The 18,493-nt window shown below is 47.4% G+C and overlaps 2 protein-coding genes across 2 annotated transcripts in view; both read right to left on the bottom strand.

Moving 5' to 3' along the window:
* Window positions 1–6,244: 6,244 nt before the first annotated feature.
* LOC142558046 (uncharacterized) lies at window positions 6,245–11,314 on the bottom strand. The gene is made up of 2 exons (XM_075670210.1): window positions 11,248–11,314; window positions 6,245–6,988 (listed from the first exon to the last, which is right to left on the bottom strand). Exons 1-2 carry the CDS (start codon window positions 11,308–11,310, stop codon window positions 6,665–6,667), a joined length of 387 nt encoding a protein of 128 aa, XP_075526325.1. The 5' UTR covers window positions 11,311–11,314; the 3' UTR covers window positions 6,245–6,664.
* Window positions 11,315–12,895: 1,581 nt separating this feature from the next.
* Window positions 12,896–18,493, bottom strand: part of LOC142558391 (uncharacterized) — a 45,826-nt gene continuing 40,228 nt past the window's right edge. Inside the window, exons 8-9 of the mRNA XM_075670532.1 lie at window positions 15,547–15,707; window positions 12,896–13,318 (exon numbers count right to left, since the gene is read on the bottom strand). Of these exons, the coding sequence (XP_075526647.1) occupies window positions 12,896–13,318; window positions 15,547–15,707 (584 nt within the window). The remainder of the gene's footprint in view (window positions 13,319–15,546; window positions 15,708–18,493) is intronic.

The raw sequence follows: 18,493 nt of genomic DNA, 5'->3' as shown, positions 1-18,493 counted from the left end.
GACTTTCGGAAATATTTTATGCTACGTTTTACAGTAAAATACATCAACTTAATTTACTAAAGCACGCGCCACGCTAGTTTCGACACGTATTTGCAGCCCTCATACAGACAGGAGACGTCGCTCGAAATCATCGCTCCCACGGTGTACGATTTGTAGGCGACGAGCGAACGCGACAGCCATCTCTGTCGCGCGCAAGATCGCTTATGTGGGTTTTATACTTTATTCGGCAGAAAGCATGGATTCCTCAGGCGTTTTTAGTAAGTTGAAGATAACGCGCACAATTGATCTCTTGCAGTGTGCAGCTGAATGCCTGCGGCAAAATTTCTTACCAGCACTGGCACTGCACGCAACTTCAGTGGTCGCAGATTACCTATGGGCCAGACACAGTCAAGCGCGCGGATTATTTATAGTGAAAGCATGCCGCCAGCAAAATGACGTCTTCTCTTGTGCGACTCTTTGAGACTGAGTGAAACGCTGTTAGCGCGTTCCCGCCTCGCGAACTAATGCTAAAGAACTGATTTTCTATGTACGCAGAGATTTGCCGCGCGTATTTCTGTCGACTTCAAGGCACGAGAGACATAATAGCACCAGTACCCACCTCCGAGCCTTTGCGCAAGCCTAGAAGATCGGCAAACAAGTACGAAGGCTAGCAAGCAGGCGGCATTGTAGCTTGTAATAATCTATCGAGCCTTCAGAGCAGTAATAGTTTGTGTGCTCTGCAGCCTTTGTGGATCAGAGCTGAGAAACACCGCGAATTCACTTGCTAAGGACAGCGCGGATTATTTAGGTTACCGAGAGTTTGCTGGAGGGCGGGATGTTAGCGTTCGATCGTAAACGCGTTATTCAGAACCGTTTGCAACAAGATTATGCAGCAAGTGCTTGACAAATGTTGCGCACCCGATTGCAGCGTACATGATACATTCGTAGTCGTAATGAGACGGCGTCAGTGTTCACTTAGATACTTTTTAAAGGTATTTATTGAAACAAGAAAAAGAAGGCGGCAGTCGCTGGGTTTGTGCAACCCTCCGCATTCAAGTTTTATGCTATGCTCGAAGTTACTTGGAGCTATTAAGGCAACACCAATGCTTAAAGCACGCCACCTTGCTGCGCGTGCATTCACTCTGCGAGAGGTCGCCTGCTACGGTCAAGCAGACGACCAGACGAAGCAAACGATGTAAGCAGCGCCATGGTCGAGCTGGGAGCCTAAAGAGGAGAAACGAGGAGGAGCGACGACGGAGGCGCGAAATGTCGCTACTTTAGGAAGTTTCAGGTGTTTTAGTTCACATGACTGCTGCGTCGTTCGCACGTTCGCAGCCAATAGCAGCGCTGTTGACATGTGCGTCATACCTACGTGATGGACCGGGCGGGGTAGGGCCGGAGACCAAGCGCCTCGCCGCTCCGATCACGCAGATACATTTGTTTTTTTCGCCGATCGAGATGCTCGCCTCTTTCACCGCTGACGGCGGCTCAACAATCGGCTGCAGCTTGCGTCTCACATGAAACCCATAATAGAATAAAGGGGCCTCGAAAATGTGCCTGTGATAAAACATCGCGCGAAACTAAATCGTTGGGTCGACTTCCCCGATGCAAACGTCCGTGCGTTCAGGCTCGCCTGGCTGGCGTTTCCTCATTGCCGTCAACGCCGTCGGGAAAAGGATTTCCCTTGAAAGCAGCATATGTGTGCATACATCGATTGTGTGGACGAATATAGGCGCTTTTCTACGAGCTTCGGGTGAATCACAAGGGCTGTCCGGCCCGAATCCGATGGCCAGTGAGGAAGGCTTATATACTGTGTCCCAGCGATCGCCTGGTCTCCTGGTTACCCCATTTGCTTTTCGCTGCACTCAGCGTTGAGAAAACTAAACGCACTGCAATAGTTGTGCACAAGTTGGGCTGACGAACATAGGCACGTTATTACGAGCTACACATGGTTGTGTCGCAATCGCCTCTGATCCGACGACCGAGCAAGGTATAGACATGCTGGCTCCAAGCCATCGCGTCTGCCATTGCCGAGGGCCTTGTGGAAAATTTGCCGCTCGCGTAGGCACGTTTCAGACAGGCATCATTTGTTTACATCGATAGAGATGTGCAAAAAATATTGCTTTCACATCCTTGGCGAAATTACAAAGTATCCAGAGCATCCACGCATGGAAGGGGATCTAGGTGAAGCTATCCGCCCCTGACTCAATCTTACCATGTGCCCCGAATAGACCTATGCGGCTAGTCTGACTGCCATGCTTCGCACGATGTACCGTGTGGAAGATTGCACCATGTCTCCTGGGCTTACGCTAGCATTTGCAGCGCCTGTGAATTAACAGGAAAACTTGGGCGATTCTTCACCCCAGACTGAGTAGGCAGCAACCATTCTTCTACAGGGAACTACGGACGAGCTTTCGTCAACGTTATCTCACTCAACAGTGTGTACCCTACATGCTAAGATCTCAACTGCAAACATTGCACGGTGCACAACGCCAGGCGCTACATGGTATGGAAGTGCGACGCCACAGAGGAGCCAGAAGCCCAAAACCAACCGAAGAGCAGTGGGACGGCCGGCTGACAGGCTCCGACCCTGAGGACAGGCTCATGCTTGTGTTCAGGGCCCTGTGAACGTGGAGGAAACTCATGGCTTCCTGGACTGTGAACACCACCCACCTAAGGCGAAGAGTTTCGCTGACTCATCTCAAACTTTACCACTTTTACTAGGAGGGGGGACCGAATCAAATAACCGGTCTGGCTTCCTGGAGCTCTTCATAAATTGTATTGGTTTGTTCTCCCGCAGGTTGTTGCAGGGTGGCATCTCGAAAGTCAGTAGCCAACCAAACCACCGTAAAATATCGAAGAGCTCCGCGGTGACAGTCGTTCTGACTTGACGCCCTGCACTTTTGAAACCACGAGGTCTGTTCATAAGGATGAGCGATTGTCATTGCGATTCTAATAGCTTGTTAAAAGAACTAACAAAGCAGCAATTTATGTCAAAGGACATTCATGAAGGGAGGAGGCGCTATGCCCTCAAACGAGAGGGAAGTCTAATGATAGGAAAAACTAAGAGGTAGGCCTCAGAAACTTGTTTCTGGTCTGCGACTCGTCAAGTGGGGTAAAGGGTTAGGGAGAGCATGGGCGAGCCTTTCGATCGTTCGAAGAGCAGAAACGGGCGTGAAAGTCCATCTTCATTTCGACTTGTCTTCAATACAGTAGTTCATTCTCGTCGAGCCTTTTGAACAATCTCGGATGTACGACAGCCGTTGCTTCGCAATTGAGAAGATTTCAGGAGCTGGTGTCATGTGGTCAAGCTCTGGGAAGTATATTTTTTGGTTTCAAATGATGCATCAGACGCGTTGATACAATGTCACTTCCCCGCCTGCTCACAGAGAATAACACGCACGCACGCATGCAGCAAGGAACAATTGCTTGTTTTTATGTCAGGATATGTGTACCTGCGTAGTTTTTCACACACTCCAACTGGCGCAGCACGCGCTACACTACGCAGCATCATCTGTACACTGGGCTAGTAGCGCCAGTCGGCGGTACTAGCCCAGTGTCAGACATAATCTGCGGGAGAAATTAACCCGCAACGAAAATCGTTTTAAAATTTAAATGAATAATCTTTTAGCGAGTTACCCCTTTTCCTTATTCGGGCATGTTTCTATAGCCTTGTACGCGGGCCAGTCTCGAATATAGTGCTTTCTAGAAATTGTGGGCTGGTACGTGCTACTGAGAATATTGTGTATCTCTCTGGGTCCAATGCCACCGCGGCTGAGCAAACAGATTTGAGTAAATGAACAGCGCTGTCCGCGGCCGGCTTCTGGCAAACGTCCTGTAGCAATGAAACCCGATACTGCAACCATTCCACCACGGACGCTCTTACCCCAGTACTCCATCTGCCATAAACACATCGTAGTTTAGCATCTAAATGTCGGCCGATCCAGACGATAGTGCAGTAAAAACGCGAGTCCGATGCTCCTCCTATTTCCTTCACGCAAGGGAGAATTAGGAGGTGCCATGATTAGTGTCTTTGCCTTCAGTAGGTGGGAGTGGTATGTCGGGCTGGCGGCAAGAAAGCTTCCGTACAAATGGGAGAGGCGTGGAATTAAAGCGGTGTTGGCTAGTTGTCTTTGCTTCCTTTTGCATTACGGTAGCGGAACCGAAAGAATTGCTGGTTTATAAGAAGAAACCGAATGGTGCAAACGCGAGCAGACGTCGCTTTGCCTTTAAGAAAGATGCTGAAACAGCACAGGAACGGTTATCTTGACTGCAGGAGGAGGAAATAAACAGGGAAGGTAGGAATCTTAACCCGAAATGCGCCTGGTTGGCTACTCTCTCGGGTGGACCGGCATAGGGAATAGAAAGATAAGATAGCTTAAGGACGCTCAGGGAGCAGGAAGAACTGCCGAGAGTTCGCAAACGCGGGAAAAACGTGAGTTCATCAGAACCGCTAAAGAGGATTGAGTGCGAAGGAACACCAGGGGAACACGAGCTGCGCCTACAATCGCGGAAGAAGCTCTTATCAACAATATCTGCGAACGTGGACGATGCTTCAGGAACAGATTCAAGCGGTGGCACGAGCCTGGAGCGGGACCGGCAGAGCTGCCCTCTCGCCTTAAGGAGCCACGGTCCAGCACTTTGACAAACACTTCACGCAGAACTGCTTCGGGTCTGCGTGTTCCGTATGCGATGCGATTGTTCGCAGACGATGCGAGATACGTGCCTGAGAACCATTCGAACGTACTGATGGCCGAATTTCCCGTAAAGCGAATGAGGGACTTTCAGGCGTGCGCTAGTTTTCGTGCGGCGCCAAAGAGCAACTTGTCCCGATTGTCCTCCCTCGTCTGACCTGGGGGCGGTGAAGGGGGTTATTGGGCAGTTCACTAGGTGAACTCACACATTTCGGCTGCTGCTGATTGGCTAGGGCCGCTCGCCTCCTCTCTTACAGCTGCATCCAATTAACAGCAGCCGAAATGGCCTGGCCAATAGGCGGACTCTTACAGAACACTCCTGATGAGCGAACGCCCAGTGATTCCTAGGATTTGTGCGCCTCCAGTATGGCGGAAGGGTCGGGCAGTTTGCGTGAATTTAAGGGTCAGGTCGTGCGCGTGGAGACGATTATCTGCAGCCTGCGAAGAAGCGGCAGCCAAGACGCTCCGATGTATGCAAACAATAAACTTATTCAGGTGTAGGAAGCAGTGTACGTCGGTGGAGAGAAAACCAAGGGAGACTTCTGCTTTTGGCTGGAAATTAAATAGCCTTTACTGACTAGTCGACTATGCTTCTAGCTTCTCCCGTGGGTCGATCCCAGATATCGCGCAGTCTGAAATGTGCGTGAAGAGCCGAAAGTAAGGAGTAAGAAAGCCCGAGTAAAGAGCCCAAAAATTCATAACAGCCAAAAGTTGCGATCTCGCGGTGCTTGAAGAATTAGATCAGGTACTAGCTGTCCAAGCATGCAAGGGAACGCCTACAGTGAACGGCGCGCGCATGACAGGTGCAGGAACGTGGGTAGAAACTTCGTGGTACAAATGTCGCAGCTATCGTTCCGTACTTACTAACCAGCGTGAAAATAACGGAGGACAGAGGTAGAAGGAAACATTTCCTCTCCATTGCCGCAAAGCCTACGTGGGGCACACGAGCAGCGGCATCAATGAGCACTTGAGCCAGCGAAAGAACACTTCATCTTTCAGCGCATTGCAGGTCACGTGGGTGCACACCTTTAATGTTAAAGGACTGACATTATCGAGCACAAGACAGCTGTTACACAGCGCGTGTCCTGTGTCGTAGCACTCTCCGACGTCTTCGCGCTGATTAAAATGTGCACCTCTTCCAACTTGATCATCTTACTGCTATGATTGCAGTTTGCTTCCTCTAGCTATTGATTGCTAGTAAACCAGACTGAAGAACTTTCTTAAAACCTATATGCAGTGTCATTAATATTGAGAAGGCACAGATGCAGCGACTCAAGAAAGACGCTAAAGAACGCAAAAAGCGCCGAAACATCCAGAACACAGGGATACTTGCACTTCACTTTTATTAGAGCAGCAAGTACAAGTTGCATCTAAATTAGGAGAATTCCTAGGTTTGATTAGGGAAAATAAAAGAAGTATCGGAAAAGAATGGTGAGTTAACGCTAGTAATTTTAACAGCCGGACTACATAGTTTACCGTGACGGACTGCATCAGTTAGGATCATGAACGATAACCTCACAAAAATGCAAAACGTATGACGCCGATAAAAAAGGCCACACATCGACGCCTAAAGCGAGTGTTACGATACATTAAGTCCAGTATTATTAAAGTAACATGGTTCTCATAGGCGCGTTATAACGGCGAAGAGGTGCTTACAAATTCTTATGCACCAGAAGAAGGAAGTTAGCTCTTCAAGAGCACGCGTGGAAGGCTTAAACTGCACTTTCGTCCTGTACCTTGCAGTCGTTATGGAATGGTTTAAAGGGCGACAAAAATGTCGGTAAATGAAGAACTGCTCTTCCAAACAGAGGTACTTGGAGACGAGGAGGCTTTACGCCAAGGCAGAACATATGTCGTGAAAACGCAAGCTGAAGATTCAGTTCATGCGATGCTTGAACGTGATGTACTGTAATGCTTGAATGATCCCAATTCGTTCACATGAATGGGCTAACGGAGTGAAGCGCCAGGGGAGAGCGTCCGAGTCTGGAGCTTTAGTGGCGCCTCACGTCCCTGATGCAGATTAAACTGCAAATGTTCGCGAGAATATTTAAGTAAAGCTCGCTGAACTTGGGCCGACGTGCACGCTCTCTGTAGCAGGTTACTCTCGACCTGACGACGCCTGTCAGTACGAAGAATTCAGCAGCAAGCCGACTACGGGCCTCGGTAACCTTCTCGGCCACAGTTGCGTCGTCGAGGCCGTAGTTATGGGACAGCACGTGCTCTATGGAGTACGTGTGTTTCAGATCTTCGAAGGCAAGGGCGTGGCTGTGTTCACGGGAGCCACTGACGAAGCGGATGGCCTCATGGACTGTCATCTGCGATAACAAAGTGCAGCCACCAATGGTCACCAAGTTAGTGCACGAAGAAGCAAACACTGGAGCTATAAACAGTATTCGAGATGGTTCCTGCACTCAGCGACTGCAGTAAAACGAGAGATGTTTCCTGGTGAAAGAAAGCCTCTGCTGCTTGAATTTACTCAGGCAGGCTAGGGTCTGGAATATCCATGAAGGTATGTCATCGTCCCTTTCCTAACTCACAATGCTGTACGGTGTTCAGGTGTCAATCACTCGCATTGAAGTTACGCTGTGGACAACAGGCTTCTCTTCCATTTATTCTACGTCCCCAATCTTCGCCGTCTTGCTACCTCGATCTGGGGGACCTACTGAAGGGAAGGCACTAATGAAAGAGGGAATGCATGCCATTTCTGGTACCGTACTTGCTATGTTTCATGAGTCAAGAGGGAATCCCTTCGCCAGGAACTTGACCAGCTGGACGAGCAACCACTACCGCAAGAATTTTGCACCATCGACAGAAGCTAAGGTCACAGAAGGCCGTGCAAGCTCTACTGCGCTTCTTGCGATCTACCGGCCTTTGAACGTCTCTAACTGGAACGCCCTTCGTGCGTTTCTCTGTGTGCGCATTTTTAATCCTTTCTTCCTTATGCTCTTTCTAACGCCTATCTCTCAACCCCAGTGTAGGGTAGCAAACAGGAGAGTAATGTCTAGTTAATCTCCCAGCCTTTCCTCTTCGTTCTATATCGCGTTCCCTGTACGGATCGAGATGAAGTTCCATTTAATGGTGGCGCTGTTGAGAATACTCAACGAAAGGCCTATTGACGGGCTTATCACAATGGCTGAATTTGCTGCAAATGTTTCTGCAGCGGGGGTTAACGTCCACTAGCAGCACTTCCAGAGATCACCGTGATGCGGTTATCGTTCAAATTACCTGTTATACCGCAAGTTTCAGTATTTGCCCACTTTCTATAACGAAAGAGCTTTATAAGATTGCACACGTGACAGCGTGCCACGATGTTTAAACAGCGGGCATGCATATTCCACGAGTGCTTTTGCAACGGCAGCATTGAGCACAGTCACTAGTTGTCCGATTACAACCAACGCGCCTAATAAAACCAAGGACGAAGGAAGGAGACACGAGACAAACACGGAGGCGCACTAACTGAGCGTTTTATTTATTGACACAGGAATAAATAGCCGATTTCAAGGGTCAAAACAACAAGAACGAAAAAGACCGTCGCCTTCATCGCACAGCGAAACCGCAATACAGAACTAAGCACCGATATCAAGGTACGCCAGTCCCTTTGTTGAAAGAGAAACTGAGGCTTCACTGATATAATCACCACCACGCTTCTTGATCTCAAGCGCCTTCAATATGTCCCTTGTCAGTTGATCATCAGCTCTGTTCAATACACAGGTGCCATCAAAATCTGGAATGTACTTGTGAGCCTTACAATGCGCACTTATGTGACCGGAGAGCTTATATCGATGCTCATGCAATCTCATTCATAGATCTGCCTCTTTGGCCTACATATGATGAACCACACGACAACGGAACCGAATAAACTACTTTCTTTACACATACAACATGCTTCTGCCCATGTTTTTTGCGCACATTTGTTAATTTTCCTGGTACCATGCGTTCACCTTGGCACAGATCAAACCAAGGCGTTTCGGAGCGGAAAACAAAGCCTTAACAACAGCTTGCTTGCCTACCGTTTTTAGATTGTGAGATATACGGGCCTAAGTTCGCCGTACAACAAAAGGTTCCTGCGGAGCAACTTGCAATGGTCAAGCAAGTTGCCAAGCGAGCCACAACGGAAGAGCAGCAAAGGTGCCGTTCTGAAGGCGTGGGTTTGCTCGTACGTTGCAAAACATCTGTTCGAAAGCTTCCTGTAGCTAAAACAGTTAGATTTTTGAAAGGACAATCACTGTCTCTCTCAGCCTCCGACAAGGAAGGTGGCTTTGTTGTAATGCCGAAAGGATCGTTTGAATCAAGCTTCAGAACCTCTCAGGAGTTTAAGAAGTGCGAGAAGTCTTGTAAAAGTAAAAAGCAACGCCAAAAGGCTGTGTATGAACCTGAATTTAACGAAACTGATGACCGCAATACAATCACAGGAAAAGTTAAGCCTTGATGTATTCTTCGCAGCAAAAACTCGTAAATCTAATTGCCCCTTCCGGGTCATAGTGTCAGAAAATGGGTCATGGAAAAAATAGGTCTTGCTTCTCCAGCAAAATTTCAGTAGACTACCCATTGAAGACTCGTTTCGCGTGAAGAATTCTGAAAGCGTCGTAAAATATCACACAGAAATACAAGGAAATTCCATCCGCCTTCTGTTGACATAAAACTGAATTGAATAAAATTGACCTCAAATTGAATTGATGGAATGAGTCACTGACTGTATCAATAAATTTGGAGCAGTTGCTTTCGAGAACGCCTATGGCGTAGCAGTAGGATTCTTTTTAGAACTGCTGAGTGTGTACCTGAAGTCCACGCACATAAGATGGAATGACGACGTCTTTCTACAGAAAGAGTGTGTGTGTGTATAGCCCCTGTCTTAGGAGACATCTTTCAACCTGTGAAAGTAGCTCTTATCGGGGACAAATGCGATGTAGATCTTTATATTTGTGGATGATTTTATTCTTAGATTGTGACAGTCCAGAATTGGAGACCCAGTCATCATTAGTATTGCCAAATTTAAAACAGCCTTGCATCCTCTAACCTTGATTCACGAGCTTCCGGCCGACAACTGTTTAAGAATCTGAGATTTGGCGATCACTTTCGCGTCGTGTCTTGTGCACAGGCAGTTCAAACCAAAGGCTAGCAAACCATACTCTCCTACATTCGCCATACTCAAAAGTAATAAAGAGAGGCATCATTCAATCATGCCTAACCAACGCACTTAACAAGTCATGTGTGCATCGGCTGCAAAGCAATTTTCACTGTCAGGTCAGTCGCCTCAAAGAGGCAAGTTATCCGCACCATGTGATCATATCTGTTGCAGAAAAAAAAATGCTCAGGCAGCTCAAGGAACCTAACGTTGTAAACCAGGGTCGAACAGGCCCTCCTGAAACCAGGTGTGCTGTCATTCCATATGTTCACGGCATATCTCACAATGTACAAAAAGTAGGCAAACGAACTGTTGTTGAGGTTATATTTTCCGCTCCGAAACGGATTGGTTTGATGTGTGCCAAGGATAACGCAGGACATCGGAAAAATAGAGGCGTGCTCAAAAAAACAAAAACATGGGCAGAAGCATATGGGATGTGTAAAGGTTATCTGTATGCGGTTACCTTGTCATGTTGCTCATCATATGTAGGCGAAACGGGCAGATGTCTGAATGACAGATTGCATGAGCATCGATATACAAGATGGAAAACCAGCTCTATGGTCACATAAATGCGCATTGTAAGGCTCACAAGTGCATTCGAGATGTTCATAGAACCTGTTTTGAACAGAGCTGATGATCAACTGACAAGGCAGATATTGAAAGCGCTTGAGATCAAGAAGCGTGATGATTGTGTCAGCCAAGCCTCAGTTTCTCTTTCGACAAAGGAACTGGCGTGTCTTGGGAGCGGCACTTAGTTATTCTGTATTGTGGTTTTGTTGTGTGATGCAGATGACGGTCCCGTTTCTTGCTTTGATCATTGAAAGCAGCAATTTCCATGTCAAGAAATAAAACGCTCAGTTAGTGCGCCTACATGGTTGTGCCGTGTCTTTCCTTCGTCCGTTGTTTTATTTGGCGCCTTCGTTGTAATCATGTAAAACCAACTCGCCCACCACCACATGCTCAGTCACTAGTTGTCGAATGCGACGGCTTAGACCTTTAGGTAATGAGACTGGGCGACATTCTTCGTTTTCACCTCTTATTAGAAACCTGCATTTGTACGGTCACCAAGTTCTACCCCAGTTCATCGTATCTTCTCGGGACGCTGAAATGGACGTTCAGCGAAACAGCTTTACTTATAATGTGATAAAGGCTCAGGTGGTGGAATTGGCCGACAACGTGTCAGATTGCTCGCAAGTGCGGCCCAATTCACACCATAGCCACAAGAAGGCTTGCGCCGAGGGTATGTTATGCGGCGGTATACTTTAGCAGGGCAAACAACCAAAGACTACAAAATCGGCAAGTGTATTTGACAACCGGCATACTGGTGGAGAAACTTCTCGCGGTTAGGGTGACGATTTTTTGCAGGCCTTTGCGTAAAAGAGAGTATGACGGAAAGAAAATCACTAGAAATATTTAAATGAGCTCGCAACCTGTGCAGCGCATATTCACCATGTTACGACGGAGAGCCTGCTTTACTTCGAAGGATGTTTCCTCGTTGACGTTGCAGAGCATCAGATTCACGGCTATGAGGAAGGGATTGAGAGGAACGGCGTCGTTCATTACGCTGCGGAATATCTTCACTTGGCGCTTCTTGTCTGTGAGATCCTCAATGAAAATGGTGAGGATGTAAATCGTCCGGTTGTGTACGACCAGTTGGCCCATTGCTGTGACGACCGCTTCGTCGAACATGTGCTTTGGGAGTTCCAAAATTCCGATGGTGCGATTGCTTTTGAGTGCGTCAAGCAGCTGGAGCATTACAGGCACTCGTACGTAAGCGTCCAGCGTCAAGTGCCTGCATTGACGCAATAGCCAGCAGTTAATTCACTGGTCAAGTTAAACATTTAGCCTTTCACGGCTGGCCGTCGTATAGGTTTGATAGCGGAATAAAGCAGGGATGTTAAACAGATGAGAATATCCGGTTTTGCGTCTACCCATTGTAAGGTTCATTACAGCACAAGAAACGGACAAAAAGGTAGAAACGACAACAAGACGTTGCCTCAACCGCCTATCGCTCTTCATCACAAGGAACAGCATTACCTTTGTCACTTGATTATGTGTCAGGTCATCACAGTTGCCTTTATGTCTTGATATCCGTCTCACGCATTTCATGTTTTTGAACTGGCACCTACATATGTTAGGCGTATCTTCAATTAAATGTCGTTTGAGTGTCAGCGCCGTGTAGTCTTTACCTACATTTTGTCCATGTCTTGTGTGGCACTAATGTGATGCTACAAATTAATCCTCACAAACACGCACAGCTTGCCACCTTGATACATCACACTGTTTGCTTCCATCTACTGAGGGATGCGGAAAATGCAGGAGCAAACGTAAAAGAACTGAAAGTACACCATGAAGACCAACAGAGCGCAGGCGTGGAAACAAAATTACACTGAAGTTGTTTAGGCTGTAGAAGATAAAGCGCTTCATTCGACAGCTGAATCAAAGTGCGCTTCAGGACATGCGCGTGGCTTATTAGAAAAACTGAAACGAATTGGTTACGTTACAGACACCGGCAAGAAATGTTTGTACACCAAATATTTCGGAGCTATGGGCACAGATTTTTCTGGTTGCAAGGGATGGATGTCCGATATTGTATAGAGAAAGGGCGCGTGTGTGAAAATTTTTCTATGGTGCAGGAATTTTGCAAGTCTAAGCTCTAAACAGAAATTTTGACTGAACTGTGAAAGGATGACAGTGGTGAAGAACGTGACCAACACGTCCTTTTTCATATTTCTGGATATGTATAATTGCATACGTGTTGAATAGGTCAAGAAATAAGTTTTCACGGGCGCCTTAGAACCAATGGACGTCAGCGCTGGTAGACTGAAATAGTCATGCGAGCTCGTTCCTATTGCTTCTCTACCCTACCGTTCACGACCAGTCGATTTCAGTGGTAGTGTGAGTGAAGCGCTACAAGAACATAAGACGACGTAGATGAAGAAATAGCATTGAACTGTTGCATTATTCCGGTAAATTACGTGTTGAAGCTGTGGAGCGATTACGGGCAAAAAATTGAATTAACCGGGCACGTTTCACCGGTCTGCTTGGCGCCGTGGAGCTGTTGGCCTGAAGAAACGCAATTTCTTTGTTTTACATTTCACGTGGTGCAGCGCTCAGCTGCAACAATGTGTTGCAAAGCGGAATTGCAGTGAAGGGGAAGGGTGGATGGATACCTGAGGTACCTGGCCGAGCGGACTGCGTCGACGATAGGTGGAACCAGAATTTCCGGTACGGTAAAAGTGAACTGTATGCTGGCAATCCGGATGTTGCGACTGTTTTTTAGAGTATGCATGAGGGCCCTGACGTCGGGGCGGCTGCGCATGTCCAGAGCGAACTCGCAGGTGCAGAGGTGACACAATGGGACACCGTGCGCCAAATAGCGCCCACGGGGCTTCTCCCAATGGAACTGGAGGCGAGCGGAGACGCCAAGTGCCGTGATGAGGGCGAAGAGGTGGATGAGTTGATCCACGCGTTGCATCCTTAGTATGGTGACCATGAGTTCTTCCAGAGAGTGGTTAACCTGCAGGAACATTCAGCCATGGCGCATGCGGTACACAAAGCAAAGAGCAGCGCAAAAAAGAACACCAAAGTCTCTTCGAAGAAGTAAACGCTCGTAATGCGCGGCTTTGAACCTGCCGTGCATGTGCGGAGCTTGCAACTTGTCATCGTCAGTCTCAGCCAACACTTGTAGTAAACTTGCAATAGCACGTATGAACGCGACACCGATAGAAAAAAAAACAATTTCATTTGCCTCTCCACAGCTTGCGTCGCGGTTTTGCGAGTTTAGTAGGAAGTGCCGGCTCATCCAACTTCACAGACTGATGACAGCCTATTGCAGGACCTGCATGCATAGCCAGTGAAACCAGTGCACCTGCTTCAACACCTACACTCCTCAGTGTTGAAGATGCGACAGTAACAAAGTACTACCGCTCGGGCTTGGTAGTCGAGCGATACATTGGGAGAGCCCTCAAACGATGAGTGTCTAACCACCCTGAACTCTTGAAGCTAGGGAATGAGAACGGCTTGGTGGATAACGACATGTGGCGTGGTCAGCGCACCCCATTTGCTGAAAACTTTACTAATGCATTCAGGATAGCGCAAGGCTTGTTTTAAACATCCGTACACTTCAATTTACCATTCTCTCGAGGGCGTCACTATGTTGACCTGCCGTGAAGAAAAAATCCCAATGATGAACTACTAAACTAACTTGCAGTCCAAGGGGGAAGGGTGTGCGAGTATACGGGAAAAGGGACGAATTTGTCGTTGGATGGACCACCGTATGAAGCAATTTCTCCTGCAATTAGCGGTAGCATGCGGTAATATAGCTTTAGCTTAGCGTTCTCGTCATGGGTATGGGACGCCACCAATGCGCATGCGCAGAGTTCGCCGGAAGGCTGCGGTCGGTCAGTGCGACTGCTCAAGTGGAGTGCACAGGCTGCCCACTTCGATACCGAATCACTCGGGGCCCTTACTCTCCGTCGCCACAGCACGAAATAAGCGAGAAAAAACCAGCCGTAGCTTAGTCTCGCGACGCTGACGACACTTTATAAGCACTACTTTCTCGGCATGAGAACGGATTGTTGTGACGCTGTCAGACCCAGAGCGACGGCGTCGATGCGGAAAGTGTCGATTGGCACCATCTGTTAGGTGACACATAGTACCCCAGCGTAGGGAATACATCTATTGGGTAGAAATAGCCTTCAGCCCGGAATGCCACTCATGTTGTTCTAGGCGTGTCAAATCGAAACCCCTCGGTTTAACAACGCAACGGGGCTTGTACTTAGTTATGAGCGTGAGCCCATATTAATCGTTTAATTAACAATGGTTGCAATTGCGTGCCTTTCGTGGTGGAGAGCAAGTAGCACGAGTTAATTAGGTTCTAATCGGGCAGCCGGGCCAACGTCCTGTTGCGCAGTCACGGTAAAGTACGGGGGCCACCCTGAGAAGCTGTGCGCAATCGGCTGCTATAACGGTAAGCCGGTCGCGGAATGCTAAAACCCATCTTATGTGCATTAGTGTAGCCGAATCATGGTAGAGATAACTGGAGTATAGACGAGTTAAATTTCTTCAGCGAGAAATTGTTTAAAGTGCACAGCCGTGGTGGCTAAGAACGGACGAATTTCGCAGCGGTAAGAATAAAGAAATAGGTCATATTTAATACAAGTGCACGTGTTTAGAAAAACGGTAAGAGGACAGGAAGTTGCAGGCAAGGATGCTTTGCCAGTGCTTACACCGTCAAACAAAAAAAATATAGACGGGGCTTTACGTAAGAAAAAAAGGTTTAACAAAGCAACATGTGCACATCGAAAAGTGTGCAATAATTTTTGGACGAGAATAGATAAGCTACGATATAAGGGTACCGCAACGCGAAATGTATTGGCAAATTCAGTAGAAGACGCCGAGTACTGCTGTGAGAAGACAGCGTAAACAAGCAGCAATCAAGCCGGAAGAACAGGAAATTGACACCCAAGTACAAGCGCAACGCTAATTTTGCATTACATTTGGAATAAGTGTATTCCGTGCTTGAGTGCTATATTTGAGACGAAATAAGGAAGTGGTTGACTGAAAAAGTGAAAGAAACTATTTCGAAATAGCAGTGCCCGATACATGCATCCTAAATTTACGGTGCGTAACAGCCTACCTTGTAAGGGCACTCGTTTAGGCCACCTGGTAACTAACCAACGAAAACCAAATTCTTCCGTTAGTTCGCAAATCCGCGTACAACGCGAATCCGGAACGGTGGCTGACCTGCATGGCTTCGACCATTTTGTAGATCCCGCTAGGCTTGATAAGGTTCTTTGCAACGTTGAGCTTCAGCAGGCGGCCATCTTTTTGGAGTTTCCGGGCCGCAGCCATGCCGAATGTGTCGGTCAGATGGCAATTGAACAACGTGAGACTGAGTAGCACACCTGCACCGGAGCATTGACACGAAACGAGATTAATGCAGCCGATATGTAGAGTGACCCTCCGTTTTAACCACAGCAAAAGTAATAGTATAATAAACTCGCGTATTCTTTAATGTGTGAAGCTAACAAGAGGAGCAGAACGACAAAAAAAATAAAGGACATGGAGGTCATAACACCGTCGCCCGTTTGAACATGTTTTTCCTCTTTGAGAAGCGTTAATTCACGAAACACCAACTCGCCTCAACTGCCACCCTTGGAATAAGAAGAAGATTTAGCGCTTACCGGTGCTTTGTTCTAGGTAAATGTTTTGCTTTTCGCAGGAGGGTGGTAGTTTATAGTCAGTCGGCATAAAGTTTGCTCATATTTTGTAAAAAAAAAAAAGATGCTTTCGCCTGCGACAATAGCAGTCTTGTTAAAAACGTTCCAGACATGTCAATTCTGACGTCTGAAGTACGTAAAACCTTAGCCATTGAGTTGGGTTTTCACTGAGCACTGGGCAGGGAAGGCTTGCGAAGTGGACACCAGGAGGCCTGCGCGAAAGAAATTCCTACTTGTGCAATGACTATGTTGACCGATCCGGCTAATGAAATGGGAACTTTCTCTTTTGCTAAATTACAGCGAGAGGAGGAGCGCCCGAAAATAAATTGAGAAGGTCACTGAAGTTCGAGCGCGACAATTAACTAAGTAGCGTTATACTGCGCTGCGTACTGGCCACGTAGCGCCGAGGCAGCTGCGCTAGTAGTGCTGTTGGGCAGAGCCCTAGAATACTTGTGATCTGCGCTGGAAGTGTCGGCGCGCAGGAATGCGCGATAGGTAGAAGGGGCTCAAAATAACATGAAGTAATAAAGTGCGTGGCTGATGGTGGAATTGCACCTCTCTTACAGGACAGCAGATTGATGCTCCGAATGGAGGCAATGGCGGCGGGCGTCATTCGGACCAAGGTAACTTTTCAGGTGGTTGTCGCGCGCCTGTCGAGTTGGTTTCTGCCATGTTTTTCCCTCGCGACAGCTTTGGGACGCTGCGACTGCACCGCGTTTGGCCCACATATTCGAGTGCTGTCCTCGCAGGTCGCCTGAATTGTCGGTCGAGGTCGAACGAACTTTCATTGCGCTATTGTTGAGTACCACTGCATAGCAGGTAGTGGAACCGGACAATCGGCATGACCAGTGCCGTACGGCCGGAACAGAAGTCATGCCGTTGCCGTCACGTGATCATCGTCACGTGGTAATACACAACCGTTGCGTATTAGCCCCGAGACCAAACTAACGGGGCGCTGCGAGAGCCGCTCGCGTGACGTAAGGGCACGGGCTCGCACCTGTCGTCTGCTGCACTTCGGGCGGTGTCCGGGTGCCTTCTGTTTTCGTTGGTTCGCTCTCGTTCCCTCTGCTTGTATACTTATGGCGGTCGTATCAAAGGCATCTTTACGATGTCTTCGTCGCTAAAATTTATGCAAAGAGCGTATTTGTTAGACGACAATGCAGTTCTCGAAGGCAACGCTACAGTGCCAGCCGAAGGAGTGCAGGCTAGCCCATTGCAGGTTTGTCATGTGCGGATCGACAACCGCAAAAACATAGCATATAAGAAACCAATTTTGATACCATGCCTGTCGCGTTGCAATAGGTATGTCAAACTCTGGCTATGCACAAATTCTACAACAGTAAAGTCTACCAGCATCGCCTGCTTCTTTAACTGCTTTTAAAAATTAGCTGGTTCTTCATGTGTTCATATTAAGTGGTGGTAATTTCAAGTAAATTCAAGCTTACAGCAGTTTCCAGAATACGAAACGGAATTTACAAATGGGTATATTCCCTTTGCCGTGGTGCACGTTCAACTCATTTGAGCAAGTTAGTGGTGTTTGTAGCTTGACGAATATACACGACGAAACTGACACAGGCTGCTCGGCCGAACTTTTTAGTGAAATATACCCTTTGGACCGTGTGGCGGTTGCTAGAAAAAAGGTGAAGCGTCATTGATTAGTTGTATGGGATATATTGAAGATACGATTCCCCGGAGGAGGGTCAAAAATCTAGTGAAATATGCAAGGCTTGTGTTGTCTTCCGTATGAAGGTTTGCGAGGTTAACATTTACGTACTGATGAAGTGAAGTTATCCGCTTGTACAATTAAACGACGCCGAATCGAGACATTGTGAGGCAAAAAGTGCTTGAATTTTGCTTTCATAGGCAGCGTAAGCTACGTTGTAGTACGAGTATGCTTTAGGCATTACAATTGGCGCGGTAGAAATCCTCCTCATGGCTTCAATTCGAAGTTGTAGTGAACCAATTTGTTTCGCAAACAGTGCATGCCTAGACATAACGATAGTCCTTAGAGTCCGTTGCATGAGAGGTCTGAGGGCCACCATGAAACATTTCGTCGCTTGCAATTGCTTGACTCGATCTTAACCACGAAACGTTTTTTTCTGGCAATGGCTAATATGGTATTTGTGAATTAACTTTGCGAATACTATGACGCACCGTCATGTTAGCAGCCATGAGCAATTAGTTTTATGATGGCATTTTCAGAGAGCAGGGAAAGTAGCAGCGAATTTCCAATACGAAATGCCCGCCTAGCTCCACCTTTTACGCATTAAAACGTGACCATATTTGACTAGAACAACTCACCAGAGTAATAAGAATCACGATGACACCTTCGCTGAGTCTTTCTAACACAGCTAACACGTTAGCAACAAATACGAAGATTTTCCTTCATGTAGGATTCAATGTGTCATAGCCAAGTACTAAGAGAATGTTAAGTGTTCAGTCAAGCATCATAAACAAGTGCGGGTGTTGAA

Source organism: Dermacentor variabilis, chromosome 9, assembly GCF_050947875.1.
Source record: "Dermacentor variabilis isolate Ectoservices chromosome 9, ASM5094787v1, whole genome shotgun sequence".
In the NCBI taxonomy this organism is placed as follows: Eukaryota; Metazoa; Arthropoda; class Arachnida; order Ixodida; family Ixodidae; genus Dermacentor; species Dermacentor variabilis.
This window is presented reverse-complemented; position numbering and strand designations above follow the sequence as displayed.

What these genes read in the sequence shown, in the direction of transcription:
- LOC142558046 (XM_075670210.1), bottom strand. Translation starts at nt 11,310, where the DNA reads ATGCTCTGCAACGTCAACGAGGAAACATCCTTCGAAGTAAAGCAGGCT. An exon ending in AGGCTCTCCGTCGTAACATG is followed by an intron (nt 6,989 to 11,247) that starts GTGAATATGCGC and finishes TTGTTATCGCAG; the next exon opens with ATGACAGTCCATGAGGCCAT.